Below are 18,645 nucleotides of genomic sequence, written 5' to 3' on the forward strand. Positions count from 1 at the left end.
ACTTTCTTGCACTATTTCTAATGAAGCTTTTACGAGATTTTATCTTTAAAAAAAATCACGTAAGAAACTACTACTCTATATCTCGATATGTACGCCTGTCTGAAAAGTTTTGGGGGAATACATCCAGTTTGTATTTACTTAATCCGTCCGTCTTTTTGAACTCAACAACTTCTATGAGGGAATTTTTTGTTATCCAAAATTAAGAGGGGGGGGGGGGGGGGGGTGGTAATGCAACCATATCGTAATCAATGCGCAAATGGCACTTAGAATCCGAATTTCAGGATGAAATTTGGTATGAGTAATCCTTGGTAGGTCTAATTTCCCTAAATCGAATAAAAGTTGGAAAAGTAACGACTGACGGCTCAGCTGTTAAGCCGATTTTTGGCTATTTTCATGGCAAATCCATCATTAATTAAGGAGGAATCAACTTTTTGAATGATGGTTTTACATTACTTGGTATAAAAATGATACGCTAGGCATTTTATAGCTTCTACCAACCTTTTTTTAGTCGATTCTAGTTGTTAAACAGATGGTCCTAGAAATTTTTAAAAAGTTTATTGGCATTATTATCGATAATTTTGCCCTGAGAAAATACCAAAAACGGCAAAACGTTTACTCATACCAAATTTCATCCTGAAATTCGGATTCTATTTGCGCATTGAATACGAGATGGTTGCATTAACCCCCCCGCCCCCTTACATCAAAAATATATAAGTACAACCTAATCAGATTAATAAAATCTGATCAGAATGTATCAATCTTGCCATATTTTTACACAAAGATACTTTACAATAATTACTTGGAATACAGCAATAAAAGTTGAAATACATTCTTAATTACGATATACAAAATATGTAGATCAGAATTATTGATAAGGAAGGTTTAAACTTTAAACACTGAAGGTTTGAACAATCTTCTTAAGATTTAATAAGTACCATAAGATTTTAAAACAACGATTGGGAAAATGCGTTAAAAATTTAGCAGACTTAAGATCTGTAAAATTTACACTAACTTTGAACAAGCCTAGCATCATTATTGGAATATCAAAAACATAACATGGCAATGTATTACCAGAAAGTTTTTTTTTAAAGCAAACTAACCATGACACTTTCCCTCGGCCCAAACACAACCAAAGAAAAAATATAGGGGTGTATAATGTGTATTCTGCACAAGATTCATTTTTTTCCCCTGCTGCAAAATTTTTTATTTTTTTCCAGCAAGGAAGGAAATAAAATGAAAAAATATTTTCAAAACTCTTTATTTTATTCATATTATCCCCCCTCCCACATAATCATTTAGTGGTACTTGCTTACATGTGGTAGACTGGAGCACCGAAACCCCCCCCCCCCCCGCTTATTTTTGACAAAAATCAAAAATAAGGGGGGGGTAGTTTTTTAATGTCTGGAAAAGGCAAGGAGGAAAAGTGCTCAGCAAGGCAAAGACTTAACCCCCCCCTTAATTTTGAAGAAAATCAAAAATAAGGGGGGGGTAGTTTTTTCACTGTACAACACGCCAGAAAGTTGAGTGAGGTAAATCAAGAAAATCCAGTATACCAGAGGGGAAACCTTATTACAGGGATATTCATGTTTTGGGGCATAATTTCCTTATTTATTGACTTTGGCCAGTAAAAGGTTTTAATTTTGCGCAAAATTAAAACCTTTTACTGGCCCCTGAAAAAATATTTAGACAATTCTTCTGTGTGCAAAAATTTGCTTAATAAAAGGGTGTAGATTCGCAATTGTATACTCCTACTCCACTCACTCTCTTGTCTCAAAGATTCTGACAAAACTCTATCTTTTGACGTACTAGTAAGATACTTATGTAATCTATTAAAAAAATCTCCATTAATCTACTACATTGGAAAAAAGATTACCTAACAACTGCACAATATAAGTAGAGAGCAAATGTGTTTAACATATAACCATACACAATAACGGATAGCTTGAGATTTCTTTTACTAAAAGGTAAAATTTGTTTTTGATAATGCAGCGAATCTATAAATCTTACCAAAAAGTCTCTAATGGTATGGTAATTTTCTGTACAATTGACAAAAGTAAAAAGCGAAAAAACTCTATTATCAAGTATTTAGATGAAAGTATATCCTTTTCAAGCAGTACTTATTTAAGCAATTTTCCGACAGATGCCGCCATATACATTGTTCGTCTGTCTGATTTGTTGAGTCTTGCATTTATGGATGTTGTCATCCTTGTTGTGAGAAAAAAGTATAACTTTTTACCTTGTAAATCTTTCTGTAGAATTTTGAGGCCGACTTTATGGGTAGGTATGTCTGAAGTTCCAAACCGTTGCATACCAAAATAGTTGACAAATCCATGTTCCTGGAGAATAAAAACAAGTTATAGAGTGGCAGCAGTACTTAAGAGCAGGGATCATAATGGATAAAGACGGTACAACAGGGATATAAAGGGATAAGACAATGGCAGATACAATGTAATTTGTACATGATACCCAAAAGGGAACTATCCACGAACGATAGCAAGTGATTCCAAGCACCTTCCAGCATTGATCCATAGTATTTTTTTTAGTGAATATACTAGGTTTATGTTTCAACATTTGGTTTATCGACTAAAAGTTAGGTTTCATCATGGTTTTATATGAAAAAAAACTTTGAAAAGTAAAGCATTTTTTGGTGCGATATCATCAAATGTTTTGATGAGTTCAAACTGTTTTTAAAAGCTTTGACACAAAAGTATGTTATTTTGATTAAAAATGTATATTTAGAAAAAGGGTTAATAACTTGTAATATTGTAAACAGTTTAATTAAAGTACTTTTGCAATTTACAGCATTTGATGCTTTTCTGCCGTGTTATTTTATTTTGTCCTTTGAACTTAACAAAGCATTTCATGATATTGCATCAAAAAACGATTTACATCTTAAAGTTTTTTTTTCATACGAAACCATGGTAAAACCCAACTTTTTAGTTGATAAACCAAATATTAAACATAAACCTAGTATATTCGTTAAAGAAATACCATGGATCAATGCTGAAAGGTGCTTAGATTTACTTGCTCTCGTTCGTGGATAGTTTCCTTTTAATTACACGTTTTGTATATTACAATTAGAGGATAAAACGTTTGAACACTCAACTTAATAACCCAACTTTGTCCACTGTCAGAATTCTATAATGCCGTTCCAACAGTTTTTGCAGTCTATTATGGCTCATCCAAGGACGAGCAATCAAATGGTTAATTGTCTGTTTGTACGGAAAAGAAAAAAAAATTCCTCTATAGATATCTTTAGTTGATGGAACATCAAGCTTTTTTGGTAAGAAAATACACCTTTTTTATTTTAATACAAATGGCTGCGTCCTTATATATTTTCTAAGAAGATCATTAATACAGATTTATATATATATAGACTAAGAAATCCCCGCGGTATTTTTAAATTGATTTTTTATCTCATTTCTAGGAATCATTTATTCCGATGTGAATTCAAAATTTGTGAAAAGAGAAAATATAAAATATGCATTTATTTAGCACGAAAGAAAAGCTCATTAAAATTCTGATTTGAGGATGAAAAGGTTAGGATATTAGAGGGCTGACAGGGATCAAAAGGTTAAGACAATGGCCTATAAAGGGGGGGGGGCGAAAGTGACACTTTTTGAAACCAAAACTAAGAGTCAACAAAGGAACTTAACTAAAAAAAGGGTTACAGGTCTGAGATTTTGCATGGCAGTTGCTTTATAGGGGTACAATATGGAACTGTGAAGAAACGGCGGCGCAACCGCCGAAAACCGCCGTTTCCCGCCGTAATTTTTGTTGCCTTTTCTCGGCGGTTTTCGGCGGTTGCGCCGCCGTTTCTTCACAGTTCCATATTGTACCCCTATAAAGCAACTGCCATGCAAAATGTCAGACCTGTAACTCTTTTTTTAGTTGAGTTCCTTTGACTTTTAGATTTGGTTTCAAAAAGTGTCACTTTCGCCCCCCCCCTTGATATACTTCTACAAAGATGATTCTAAAAATTACCACTTTCGTTATTACAATTAATGGTCAAATGTTAGCACTCAACTAAATGTACCAACCAATCAAAATTCAATCAAATTCCCCAAAGTTTTTAAGCCAACGAATAAGAAAACGATATTATAAAACTTTGGGGACTAGTGTAATTAACAGCCTCAAGTCCCATTCCTCCCGGCTGACAACCATTTAAATGAGAGAAAGGAACTAAAATCAAAACAAAGTAAGATTTAAAGAAGTGGAATGGTAAGAGAGAGACTGGGAGGGTTTCAATTTGGTCCTCAAGAAGAGTTTTTATTTAGGAAGGTGTATTTCTTTTCATTTTCTAAGGGCGATATCTGTTGGTATTGTGAAGTTACCCTCCCCTATGTATCTTTTAGGAACCATAAGAAGCTTCACTATAAACCATAACACACATACATACAGACATCCTGTTACTTTCATAAAGATTTGTATTGAGAATATTTATTTCTAACCAAGTTTATACAAGATAAATTATACTGTAGGTATATAATTTCCTTTTTCATTCTGGAGTAAATCTCATTTTGAAACAAAGATTCGCTTATTATCAACTAGTATCTAGTGTTCAAACTTTTCAATCAATAATTTTAATCTATAAAAGGGGCAATTTTGTTTATCAACATTGGGGTTGTACATCAATTTATCATTCTTTTTCCTTATCTCTTAAGATCCCTGAAATAAATTTTCATTATCATATCCCCTACCCTAATCAAAAAACGTTTACAGAGGAAGCTTCCCTATAAAGTCATTAATAATTAGAAAGGAGGTGGTTGTTAAAAATCCAGGGTTTATTAATCTCAACTTAAAAACCAGCCCAACCCGAAAAAAAATCGAATTGTATTGATTAAACCCGTTTTTATATCTACCCAAAACCCACATAAAACCTTTCATTTTTAATGTTAGTTTCTAAAACAATTTTTTAGGGGGGGGGGGGGTCCATTGTAATTTTAATTGGGAGGGAAAGGGTACTCTCAATCAAAGTAGTTATAACCCTTTAATGGACCTATAGGAAGCTTGACTGTAGAGGAGAACCCTGTAAATCCAACGGTTTGCGTGATCCTTCGCTACACACGGACAGAGAGACGTTCTCTTACAAGAAGTTCCATCAAAATTAAATTAATATCTTAACAAAGGGAAAAATTAAACTACCTACGTCAGCTAAATAAATCAAATTAGGATAAGGAAAAGCTTTGTGTCTTTTATTAAATAGTTTTGTACTAAGAAACAGGAAAAAACGAAGAGAAAAATATACAAGAAATATCCAGGGATAAGGGTTAAGAAACCTGGCCATTAATTAGGTCCCGGCCTAGATTTGAAAGGGATAGGGCAACTTTTACCAATTCCTAATTAAATGACATCACTGGCAGACACTCCAAATTAGCTATTGCTCTAAACCAATAAGGATCGGCTTGTTTTGTATCAACCAATAGGCAATTGGCGGATGCCGATAGAAAAAACGCTGCATATGAAAAAATTTACATTGTCTACTTCTAAATAAAAATAAGGAATAATAAAAAAAAAAGGTGTTCAATCACATCAGCTTAATTATCAAACCTGCCCAGAGTTTTACATTAAAAAAATTCCATATATAAAAAAAAAAAAATAGAGGGATTATTTTTTAGGAAGTGCATAGCTAAGAATGTTCAATTGGCAGTTTATAAACGAATTGTTGTATTTCAAATTTTAAAAATTTTATACGGAATTGATAAATTCGGCACCTCGGGGCTAAAAAAAACTGGTTTTAATTTTATAATTTTACATTCTATATCCGCGGAATGCCGTTTATAATACGATGCGAGAAATAACTATTCTCGTATTCATTCGAATCCGGTGGATAGGAACCGGTTCCCATCCATACGAAAAAACTATGTCTAGCGTCGAATTACACTATCTAGTTTTCTACGAATATAAAAAAAAAATGGTTTTATTCTTATAATTGTACATTTTATATCCGCGGAAAGCTGTTTATTATAAGAGCGAGGTCAATTACTTGAATAATAAAACATAAAAAGAACCCTGGGATCTTCATTGTTTTTAAACCAAAAGTAAAGAGATTGTCTTCTGAAAACTTTGGATACCAGTAGAATTTACAGTTCAATGTTCCCTCCCTCCCTCGAATTAAGTCATAAACAGATTTTTTTCAATATAAACAACATCGAAAAATTATGCACATTTGAATTGTCATGCTGATTTTCAGCCTTGTATGAAACCTCCTGTATAATCTATTATCTAGAAAGCGAACCTTACCTTGAAATATGTCATAATTTCATCAACAACTTGGTGTTCAATATTAACATCCTTGATTCCAATTTCAAAATGGTTTCCAGACAAATCACCCATCCGTAATCCCTGGGGATGGTAAGTATAGTTTCCAATAGATGCTTCACATCTTAACCTAAACAAAAAAAAAAGAATATTTATTTATCCCATCCAATTATATACTGACAGCTTTCCGCGGGTATTGAAATGAAAAATTATAAGATAAAAACCAGTTTTGTTAACCCGAGAGGCCGAAGACCTGGGCTAACAAAACTGGTTTTAATTTCATGGTTTTTCATTTAATATTCGTGGAAAGTTGTCTGATGATATACGATGATATACATGATTTTTCAGTATGGTTCTAAACCAGCGAATTTCAATCGGTTTCGAAGCCATACTGGAAATATTTTTTTCTAGCTATTTCTTATTTGAGTCCATATCTAACTGGTTCTCATCTTTGAAATATTTGATTGCGTGGATTTTGGTAAGACACCTGCCATACCATTACCCAATCCATTTTTAATTAGGTAATCTCTTGCATATACTTGCCAGTTCTCACGTTTATTGGTTTAAAAACTTTGTGGTCTTTTTTTTACCAATTGCATCAAACTTTTCAGTAATAAGGGGGAGGGGAGGGTTTAATGCAACAATCTCGTAATCAGTGATTAAATGTCACTTAGAATTCGAATTTCTATCTGAAATTTTGCATGAGTAATCCTTGGTAGGTCTATTTTCCCTAAATCGAACAAAAAGTTGGAAAAGTAACGGTTAACGGCTGGCGGCTCAGCCGTTTTGCCAATTTTCGCCAATCTTAAGAGCATATTAGTCACGAAACCTATCTACACGTAATACTTTTTGTCGCTCAAAAACCTTATCAAACGGTTCTAGAAGGTAGCTGTTGGTACTAGAAATTTTAAAAATGGTTATTGCTATCATTTAACATGAATTAAACCAAAAATATGTTTTTAAACATGTCCCTACGTAATTAATGATGAATTTGCCCTGAAAATAGGCAAAAACGGCTAAACGGCTGAGCCGCCAGCCGTTACTTTTCCAACTTTTTGTTCGATTTAGGGAAAATAGACCTACCAAGGATTACTCATGAAAAATTTTAGATCGAAATTCGAATTCTAAGTGCCATTTGCTCACTGATTACGAGATGGTTGCATTACCCCCCCCCCCCCCTTATTACTGAAAAGTTTGATGCAATTGGTAAAAAAAAAGACCGCAAAGTTTTTAAACCAAAGTTAACTGAGGGTGTACTTCAAATCTCAAAATGTCTTACTCTTAACCCTTAAAATCCCTGATATTTACCTATCTATATTTAGTACAGTTTCAGAATAATAGTTAAAACAACAACAATTCTAAACTATGGTAGTATCTCATCCCAATGTATGTAGGAGTAGAATATACGTGGGATATTATGACATGGGAAAAATTGTCGTCAATTTAAGTTGCTATCATGGACATTACTTATTCGTCAGTTCGTTCATCAAGTAGTAGGGGAGGGGACGGATTGGGGAGGGAGTGGATGGGGGAGGGTCTTTATTTTAGCCAACTTCAAGTTTAACTTAATTATGGTACGTGTTATTCTGTTGTAAGATCCAAGTAATAATAAATCCATTCCCATCCCTATATAGTATACATGAGAACCCCAAAATCAACACAACAACAACATGATAATACCTGCCAACAGTGCTCTCTAGTGATTCCGGCTTAATCAGAGACACAGCCACGCGTTGCAAAGTTCGAGCCCGCCTGTCCTTTGTTCCAGCAAAGGAGAAGTACTTGTCCTTGGTTCGTAAACTGTGGGCCAACTGGGAGATCAGTTCTGTTGTTCCGATATTTTCCTGTCAATGACGAGTCATAATACTTAATCAAGAAATAAAGCCTAGTTTTTAAGCCAACGAACAGGATAACGTAAAAATAAAAACTTTATTATTAGTATTTTATTGCCTAATGTTCCCTCCTTTGCGCGAAACCTTCTAAGCTGACGTAATTTTATTTCGTAGCCCACTGACGAGCGGACATACTCTAATCATAGAGTAGGTGCTATACTAAATACTTAGTATTATTGATTCATGCCTTGTAAAGTGTAAAATGGAGAAACTTTTCTTCTTTCGATCTTCCTCTCTCACCCTGAAAGAAAATATAATATAAATGTTTAGCTTGACTGCCGTGTTAAGATCTTCAAGTACAGACTAACGGAGGTAATAAAGAGAGAGGGAGGGGGGAGTCAATCCTATAGGTGTGAAATTTACCTGATTTGTAAAGCGTACAGGCTTTGAACTATTGAACAGAGCGTCAAAAATGTTCTTAGAGGGGTAATATCATTCCAAATAAATCCGAAACATTATATTATTTCTCGGATTCGAGCTAACGGGTCATAAAATGGAGGATTGATCCATATTCGGATTCGATTTGCTATCTCTGATCCTAACATGACCAAATTGCGGACGGACCGACCATAAACTTGGAAAAGATTTGCTGTTTAAGAAACATATGTTTTAGTTTGCAGAGGATTTAGAATCCATTTTGTATGTGAGTACATTATTTTCTTATCAATTGAGTATTAGCAGGGATCTACGGGATAAGACAATGGACGATAAATTGTTGTACATCCTCAATGGTGATAAACAAAATTATCCAATCTGTAGATGAAAAATGTTGGTTGCTTAAGTGTGGTGGACACTGCCATTCAATCACTATTTAATAAAAGTACCCAAAGTTTTTGAGCTACCACGAAGATACAATTTTTGGTAACACTGTAATTTATTGTCTAATGTCCCGTATTAGATAGTGACAGGAATAGATAATAGATTTTCAGCAATTTTAATCCATTTGTATCAGGTATGTTCTTTTAGTGTTTTATTGTATTACTAGCGGCTACGCTCCTAGAAGCCTCTAGGAGCACTTAAGGTAGGAGGGGGAAAATCGACCTCATCCAATTTTAAATTTGAGTTTCAAAAAGTATAAAAAATATTTTTTGGGGGGAGGGGGTGAAGACACCCTCCCCAAAAAATAGTTTAAAACCTTCCCAGGACCTATAAGAAGCTTCACTGTAAAGAAGAACATTATCGGTTCAGCGGTTAGCGAGATCCTTCGGGACAGACAAAAATCACTTAATACTTTATATAATAGGATTATAGCGTCTACACTACTTCAAAACAAGATTACTTCTCATGAAATCTGATGCTATTTTTAAATGACAAAAAAAATGACTGTTATCTTACTTTTGTGTAAATAAAATTTGGTCATCTGACTACCACAACTTCAGCAAGAATTTTTTTCTTTACGAACTTAACTTGAAAATTAAAATATCAGTAAATATAGTATCCTTAGATGGTCAAGCTAACCCCCTAAATTAAGAAGGGAATTAAAGCTTCTTATTGAATGATTTAGTGTGTGCCTCTAGATTATTTTTGGTGCAGTTTAGTGTCTCTTTAAGCGTAACGAACAAACTAACCATACACGCACACACAAACAAACAGAAAGCCAGACACACATTTTGGGAATCATCAACTTGGAAGTCCCGAAAGCCAAAGAAATGACGAGAAAGCAATGAAAAAAGTTTTTGAATTTGTGAAAGAAGAAAAAACTAGGTAGATGCTTTTTATTCAAAAAGGCATAAAAAAAATTACATGAACTATTCCACCGCGGTTTTGTCCTTTCTTGGTTGCTTTAACTGCTTGAATCACTTTCTCTCCTTCAAGATTTATCAAATATTAATAATATTTATTTTGGGCTTGGACAAGAAATTTATATATTTACTTTATTATATTGTACAAAATTACCCCTTTTGTACATAAGTCATTAATTGAATCGTCTAGACTCTGCTTGTTGCTACAACATAATCAAGATTTAATACAAGTCTTTGACTTAACGAATAAGAGAATGTGTTTGATAGGATCAGTATTACACACAGTCCAATGGCCTCCCTGTCTGAGGGCCTATTAACTTCTCATGTCTTATTGTGGAAACTTTTACCCATCCCATCCATTTTTTAATATTTAATACTGTAAATAATTTCTGTCTAATTAACATTACGTAAATAGAAAGTACTACTATAAAAGAGTAAAAGATTTGAAACTTCATTAAAACTAAAACTCTGAAAAGTTTTTTTTGCTGCACATATACATAATCTCAGTTTTGTACAGTACATATTATTTGAAATTGGAGTCACCAATAGTGAAATACGTATATATTTGGAAAGGTTCATTAACGATTTGCATCGAATGGCCTAATGAGCACGCCTCCAACCCCTCTTATTTCTAAATAAATAGAAAATAAGATGGATGGGGATATAGCTTTACGTGTGATTTAGGTTTTTATTGAAAACAAGGTGGCTCCTTAGGGTTAGGTGCCCCGTCAGTGGTTAGGTTTTCAAAAAAAAAAATATTCCCCTCTCCCTATATTTTAAGTTTATTTCAAAATAAGGGGAGGTGGTTCTGTGCTCGTTCGCCACTTTAAGGGAAACCACTTATTTATTTTCTAGAATGTAGAAAAAGATTTTTTGATATAAATTTTAATATTTAGATATTATAACCAATTTTTACTTTTTACCCCCGCGCACTACAGTTACTAAACCATATGATTCTATCATTAATATTTTCCTTTAGCATTGTTGATAGTATTTGAACTCAAATTGAGGATCTTACAAATGCCATGAACTTGTTTCCTTTCATCTTTAGACATACTCTCTACTACTAGCTCCACCTTAAATAAAAAGATAATGATAATTACCTGTACGACAAGGATGATAACAACCATAAGTAGCGAAGCACAAAAAAATCATGAAATGGATAAACAGACAAAGTAAGCTATAGAGCAGATGTTCAATTATTATTACAAAGAAAAGAAAGAATAGGTACACAAAAACTCAAAGTAAATCACGAAACCTATGAAGAATGAGGTTTATGTCTTTAAAGCATTACCATGTGACAAAACAATGTATAGAATAGATAAACATTTATCTTAGGAATCTTCACTTATATTTTAAGGTGTCTATTTACAATGGCAGCCGAGAAAATCACATTTCCCCAATACCGTTACTGACTGATTGACGGACAGGCAAAGGGACTTATGGAGTGGCTTTGCACAAAAAAAGACACCTTGTAATTTAGAGACAGATTTACCTACATGATATTATTGTTTAGACTTCTAGATATTGTTGAATAATAATAAAAATAAATGTTACTTTAATAAATACTAGTGGCTTCGCCCCTTGAGGTAATGGAAAGTCAACCCTCCAAAATAATTTTATAGCTATATTTTCAAAAAAGTTATTCTTTGCCGAATTACTCTTTGGTAAAATTAAACCCAGGTAGTCGTTAGCACAAAAATTTCAATTCGTAAAAATTAAACCCATGTTGTTCACCGTATACACAAAAATTAAAATCTCTCCTCTGTAAAGGAGGATGTGCTTAAGGACCATTTGGGCAGGGGGGGGGGGGGGTTTACTCGAGAACCCTTAGAGCTAGAGGGAGCTAATTTTGGATTTAAGCTTCTATGGGGCCAAAGTTACTTTTAAAATTATCGTCAACCCCCCACCCCCCCCAAAAAATTTTTTTTTTTTGGGGGGGGGTAAAATTTTTTTTTATTGCATTTCTCGCCGAATTAGGCAATTTGGAATCATTTGAGACCATGTTATTTTTTTCAAAAATTTTTCCACTAACAAGCAACCCTGCGGGGGGGGGACTTAGTCATTTTTTTCAAGTCCCAAAGGGGAAAGTCCCAAAATGAAATCTGTAATGGTTCCCTAGTTTGGTTATGTTCAAAAAGTTTCCCTAAAAAAATCAGGTTGATATCTTTAAAAATAAGCTCAGAACTCATATTTTTAGTGTTTTTGGGTGTCTTTTGCTCCACAAGCCCCTAGAAGGAAAGTCCCAAAATGAAATCTGTAATGGTTCGTTGATTCAGTTATGTTTAAAAAGTATTATTTAAAAAAATCAGGTTGGTATCTTTAAAATAAGCTCAGAACGCACATTTTTAGTGTTTTTGGGGGTCTTTTGCTCCACAAGCACCTAGAAGGAAAGTCCCAAAATGAAATCTGTAATGGTTCATTGATTCAGTTAAGTTAAAAAAGTATCATTAAAAAAAAAAATCAGGTTGATATCTTTAAAAATAAGCTCAGAACGCATATTTTTAGTTTTTGTGGGTCTTTTGCTCCACAAGCCCCTAGAAGGAAAGTCCCAAAATGAAATCTGTAATGGTTCGTTGATTCAGTTATGTTAAAAAAGTATCATTTAAAAAAATCAGGTTGATATCTTTAAAAATAAGCTCAGAACTCATATTTTTAGCGTTTGGGGGGGGTTTTGTGCTCCACAAGCCCCAAGAAGGAAAGTGCCGAAATTCAATTTTCAAAGTTTTATGTGTACATCCAGTCATATAAGAGAGCCTTCAAAAAGAATTAGGTTGATAACTATAAAAACAAGCCCACACGGCCCTCCCAAACTTTTATACTGAATTCATTTTTTTCAAATTCTCGTTTATGAAGGTATATCTTAAATACAGTATGCTACTCTCTTAGTTTTAAAGATAATTGGATGAAATCTTTTTGATTGTGTCACTAATTACCCCAAGTTTTGGTATCTTTAAAAAAAACGGCGGCGGGACCGCCGCTCCCGCCGTCCGCCGCCGTTTTCCGCCGCCACCAAAAAAAAATTTTTTTATTGCATTTCTCGCCGAATTAGGCAATTTAGAATCATTTGAGACCATGTTATTTTTTCAAAAAAATTTCCCCTAACAAGCAACCCTGCGGGGGGGACTTAGTCATTTTTTTTCAAATTCTCGTTTATGAAGGTATATCTTAAATACAGTATGCTACTCTCTTAGTTTTAGAGATAATTGGATGAAATCTTTTTGATTGTGTCACTAAGGGGGGGGGGGGAAGTTTGTACAGTTATAGGAAATGAAATTCAGTATAGAACGCACATTTTTAGTGTTTTTGGGGGTCTTTTGCTCCACAAGCCCCTAGAAGGAAAGTCCCAAAATGAAATCTGTAATGGTTCCTTGATTCAGTTAAGTTAAAAAAGTATCATTTAAAAAAAAAATCAGGTTGATATCTTAAAAAATAAGCTCAGAACGCATATTTTTAGTTTTTGGGGGTCTTTTGCTCCACAAGCCCCTAGAAGGAAAGTCCCAAAATGAAATCTATAATGGTTTGTTGATTCAGTTAGAAGGAAAGTCCCAAAATGAAATCTGTAATGGTTTGTTGATTCAGTTATGTTAAAAAGTATCATTTAAAAAAATCAGGTTGATATCTTTAAAAATAAGCTCAGAACTCATATTTTTAGCGTTTGGGGGGGTTTTGTGCTCCACAAGCCCCAAGAAGGAAAGTGCCGAAATTCAATTTTCAAAGTTTTAAGTGTACATCCAGTCATATAAGAGAGCCTACAAAAAGAATTAGGTTGATAACTATAAAGACAAGCCCACACGGCCCTCCCAAACTTTTATACTGAATTCATTTTTTTCAAATTCTCGTTTATGAAGGTATATCTTTAATACAGTATGCTACTCTCTTAGTTTTAAAGATAATTGGATGAAATCTTTTTGATTGTGTCACTAATTACCCCAAGTTTTGGTATCTTAAAAAAACGGCGGCGGGACCGCCGCTTCCGCCGTCCGCCGCCGTTTTCCGCCGCCACCAAAAAAGAAATTTTTGATTGCATTTCTCGCCGAATTAGGCAATTTAGAATCATTTGAGACCATGTTATTTTTTCAAAAATTTTTCCCCCAACAAGCAACCCTGCGGGGGGGACTTAGTCATTTTTTTTCAAATTCTCGTTTAAGAAGGTATATCTTAAATACAGTATGCTACTCCCTTAGTTTTAGAGATAATTGGATGAAATCTTTTTGATTGTCACTTATTACCCCAAGTTTTGGTATCTTTAAAAAAAAACGGCGGCGGGACCGCCGCTCCCGCCGTCCGCCGCCGTTTTCCGTTTTGAAAAAAATAACATGGTCTCAAATGATTCCAAATTGCCCAATTCAGCAAGAAATGCAATAAAAAAAAATTTTTTGGTGGCGGACGGCGGGAGTTTCCCTAAAAAAATCAGGTTGATATCTTTAAAAATAAGCTCAGAACTCATATTTTTAGTGTTTTTGGGGGTCTTTTGCTCCACAAGCCCCTAGAAGGAAAGTCCCAAAATGAAATCTGTAATGGTTTGTTGATTCAGTTATGTTTAAAAAGTATTATTTAAAAAAAATCAGGTTGGTATCTTTAAAATAAGCTCAGAAGCACATTTTTAGTGTTTTTTGGGGTCTTTTGCTCCACAAGCCCCTAGAAGGAAAGTCCCAAAATGAAATCTGTAATAGTTCGTTGATTCAGTTAAGTTAAAAAAGTATCATCTAAAAAAAAAATCAGGTTGATATCTTTAAAAATAAGCTCAGAACGCATATTTTTAGTTTTTGGGGGTCTTTTGCTCCACAAGCCCCTAGAAGGAAAGTCCCAAAATGAAATCTGTAATGGTTCGTTGATTCAGATATGTTAAAAAAGTATCATTTAAAAAAATCAGGTTGATATCTTTAAAAATAAGCTCAGAACTCATATTTTTAGCGTTTGGGGGGGTTTTGTGCTCCACAAGCCCCAAGAAGGAAAGTGCCGAAATTCAATTTTCAAAGTTTTATGTGTAAATCCAGTCATATAAGAGAGCCTACAAAAAGAATTAGGTTGATAACTATAAAAACAAGCCCACACGGCCCTCCCAAACTTTTATACTGAATTTCATTTCCTATAACTGTACAAACTTCCCCCCCCCCCCCCCCCTTAGTGACACAATCAAAAAGATTTCATCCAATTATCTCTAAAACTAAGAGAGTAGCATACTGTATTTAAGAGATACCTTCATAAACGAGAATTTGAAAAAAATGACTAAGTCCCCCCCGCAGGGTTGCTTGTTAGGGGAAAATTTTTTGAAAAAATAACATGGTCTCAAATGATTCTAAATTGCCTAATTCGGCGAGAAATGCAATAAAAAAATTTTTTTTTTGGTGGCGGTTGAAAACGGCGGCGGACGGCGGGAGCGGCGGTCCCGCCGCCGTATTTTTTTAAAGATACCAAAACTTGGGGTAATTAGTGACACAATCAAAAAGATTTCATCCAATTATCTTTAAAACTAAGAGAGTAGCATACTGTATTTAAGATATACCTTCATAAACGAGAATTTGAAAAAAATGAATTCAGTATAAAAGTTTGGGAGGGCCGTGTGGGCTTGTTTTTATAGTTATCAACCTAATTCTTTTTGTAGGCTCTCTTATATGACTGGATGTACACATAAAACTTTGAAAATTGAATTTCGGCACTTTCCTTCTTGGGGCTTGTGGAGCACAAAACCCCCCCAAACGCTAAAAATATGAGTTCTGAGCTTATTTTTAAAGATATCAACCTGATTTTTTTAAATGATACTTTTTTAACATAACTGAATCAACGAACCATTACAGATTTCATTTTGGGACTTTCCTTCTAGGGGCTTGTGGAGCAAAAGACCCCCAAAAACTAAAAATATGCGTTCTGAGCTTATTTTTAAAGATATCAACCTGATTTTTTTTTTAAATGATACTTTTTTAACTTAACTGAATCAACGAACTATTACAGATTTCATTTTGGGACTCATTTTTTTCAAATTCTCGTTATGAAGGTATATCTTAAATACAGTATGCTACTCTCTTAGTTTTAGAGATAATTGGATGAATTCTTTTTGATTGTGTCACTAAGGGGGGGGGGGGAGTTTGTACAGTTATAGGAAATGAAATTCAGTATAGAACGCACATTTTTATTGTTTTTGGAGGTCTTTTGCTCCACAAGCCCCTAGAAGGAAAGTCCCAAAATGAAATCTGTAATGGTTCCTTGATTCAGTTAAGTTAAAAAAGTATCATTTAAAAAAAAATCAGGTTGATATCTTTAAAATAAGCTCAGAACGCATATTTTTAGTTTTTGGGGGTCTTTTGCTCCACAAGCCCCTAGAAGGAAAGTCCCAAAATGAAATCTGTAATGGTTTGTTGATTCAGTTATGTTAAAAAAGTATCATTTAAAAAAATCAGGTTGATATCTTTAAAAATAAGCTCAGAACTCATATTTTTAGCGTTTGGGGGGGTTTTGTGCTCCACAAGCCCCAAGAAGGAAAGTGCCAAAATTCAATTTTCAAAGTTTTATGTGTACATCCAGTCATATAAGAGAGCCTACAAAAAGAATTAGGTTGATAACTATAAAAACAAGCCCACACGGCCCTCCCAAACTTTTATACTGAATTTCATTTCCTATAACTGTACAAACTCCCCCCCCCCCCCCTTAGTGACACAATCAAAAAGATTTCATCCAATTATCTCTAAAACTAAGAGAGTAGCATACTGTATTTAAGATATACCTTCATAAACGAGAATTTGAAAAAAATGACTAAGTCCCCCCCGCAGGGTTGCTTGTTAGGGGAAAATTTTTTGAAAAAATAACATGGTCTCAAATGATTCTAAATTGCCTAATTCGGCGAGAAATGCAATAAAAATTTTTTTTTTTGGTGGCGGTTGAAAACGGCGGCGGACGGCGGAAGCGGCGGTCCCGCCGCCGTTTTTTTTTAAAGATACCAAAACTTGGGGTAATTAGTGACACAATCAAAAAGATTTCATCCAATTATCTTTAAAACTAAGAGAGTAGCATACTGTATTTAAGATATACCTTCATAAACGAGAATTTGAAAAAAATGAATTCAGTATAAAAGTTTGGGAGGGCCGTGTGGGCTTGTCTTTATAGTTATCAACCTAATTCTTTTTGTAGGCTCTCTTATATGACTGGATGTACACTTAAAACTTTGAAAATTGAATTTCGGCACTTTCCTTCTTGGGGCTTGTGGAGCACAAAACCCCCCCAAACGCTAAAAATATGAGTTCTGAGCTTATTTTTAAAGATATCAACCTGATTTTTTTAAATGATACTTTTTAACATAACTGAATCAACAAACCATTACAGATTTCATTTTGGGACTTTCCTTCTAACTGAATCAACAAACCATTATAGATTTCATTTTGGGACTTTCCTTCTAGGGGCTTGTGGAGCAAAAGACCCCCAAAAACTAAAAATATGCGTTCTGAGCTTATTTTTTAAGATATCAACCTGATTTTTTTTTTAAATGATACTTTTTTAACTTAACTAAATCAAGGAACCATTACAGATTTCATTTTGGGACTTTCCTTCTAGGGGCTTGTGGAGCAAAAGACCCCCAAAAACACTAAAAATGTGCGTTCTATACTGAATTTAATTTCCTATAACTGTACAAACTCCCCCCCCCCTTAGTGACACAATCAAAAAGATTTCATCCAATTATCTCTAAAACTAAGAGAGTAGCATACTGTATTTAAGATATACCTTCATAAACGAGAATTTGAAAAAAAATGACTAAGTCCCCCCCGCAGGGTTGCTTGTTAGGGGAAATTTTTTTGAAAAAATATCATGGTCTCAAATGATTCTAAATTGCCTAATTCGGCGAGAAATGCAATAAAAAAATTTTTTTTTGGTGGCAGCGGAAAACGGCGGCGGACGGCGGGAGCGGCGGTCCCGCCGCCGTTTTTTTTTAAAGATACCAGAACTTGGGGTAATTAGTGACACAATCAAAAAGATTTCATCCAATTATCTTTAAAACTAAGAGAGTAGCATACTGTATTTAAGATATACCTTCATAAACGAGAATTTGAAAAAAATGAATTCAGTATAAAAGTTTGGGAGGGCCGTGTGGGCTTGTTTTTATAGTTATCAACCTAATTCTTTTTGAAGGCTCTCTTATATGACTGGATGTACACATAAAACTTTGAAAATTGAATTTCGGCACTTTCCTTCTTGGGGCTTGTGGAGCACAAAACCCCCCCCAAACGCTAAAAATATGAGTTCTGAGCTTATTTTTAAAGATATCAACCTGATTTTTTTAAATGATACTTTTTTAACATAACTGAATCAACGAACCATTACAGATTTCATTTTGGGACTTTCCTTCTAGGGGCTTGTGGAGCAAAAGACCCCCAAAAACTAAAAATATGCGTTCTGAGCTTATTTTTAAAGATATCAACCTGATTTTTTTTTTAAATGATACTTTTTTAACTTAACTGAATCAATGAACCATTACAGATTTCATTTTGGGACTTTCCTTCTAGGTGCTTGTGGAGCAAAAGACCCCCAAAAACACTAACAATGTGCGTTCTGAGCTTATTTTAAAGATACCAACCTGATTTTTTTTAAATAATACTTTTTAAACATAACTGAATCAACGAACCATTACAGATTTCATTTTGGGACTTTCCTTCTAGGGGCTTGTGGAGCAAAAGACACCCAAAAACACTAAAAATATGAGTTCTGAGCTTATTTTTAAAGATATCAACCTGATTTTTTTAGGGAAACTTTTTGAACAT

The 18,645-nt window shown here is 34.2% G+C and overlaps 1 protein-coding gene across 1 annotated transcript in view; it reads right to left on the bottom strand.

Annotated features, from left to right (window-relative positions):
• Positions 1–18,645, bottom strand: part of Pus7 (pseudouridine synthase 7) — a 60,718-nt gene that overhangs the window by 16,644 nt on the left and 25,429 nt on the right. The window contains exons 5-10 of the mRNA XM_080177634.1: positions 10,867–10,971; positions 9,897–9,959; positions 8,341–8,394; positions 7,942–8,105; positions 6,244–6,391; positions 2,237–2,336 (exon numbers count right to left, since the gene is read on the bottom strand). Coding sequence (XP_080033760.1) covers positions 2,237–2,336; positions 6,244–6,391; positions 7,942–8,105; positions 8,341–8,394; positions 9,897–9,959; positions 10,867–10,971 — 634 coding nt within the window. The remainder of the gene's footprint in view (positions 1–2,236; positions 2,337–6,243; positions 6,392–7,941; positions 8,106–8,340; positions 8,395–9,896; positions 9,960–10,866; positions 10,972–18,645) is intronic.

The sequence above is a fragment of the Acartia tonsa genome, chromosome 11, assembly GCF_053477335.1.
Source record: "Acartia tonsa isolate MP-2025a chromosome 11, ASM5347733v1, whole genome shotgun sequence".
Lineage (NCBI taxonomy): Eukaryota > Metazoa > Arthropoda > Copepoda > Calanoida > Acartiidae > Acartia > Acartia tonsa.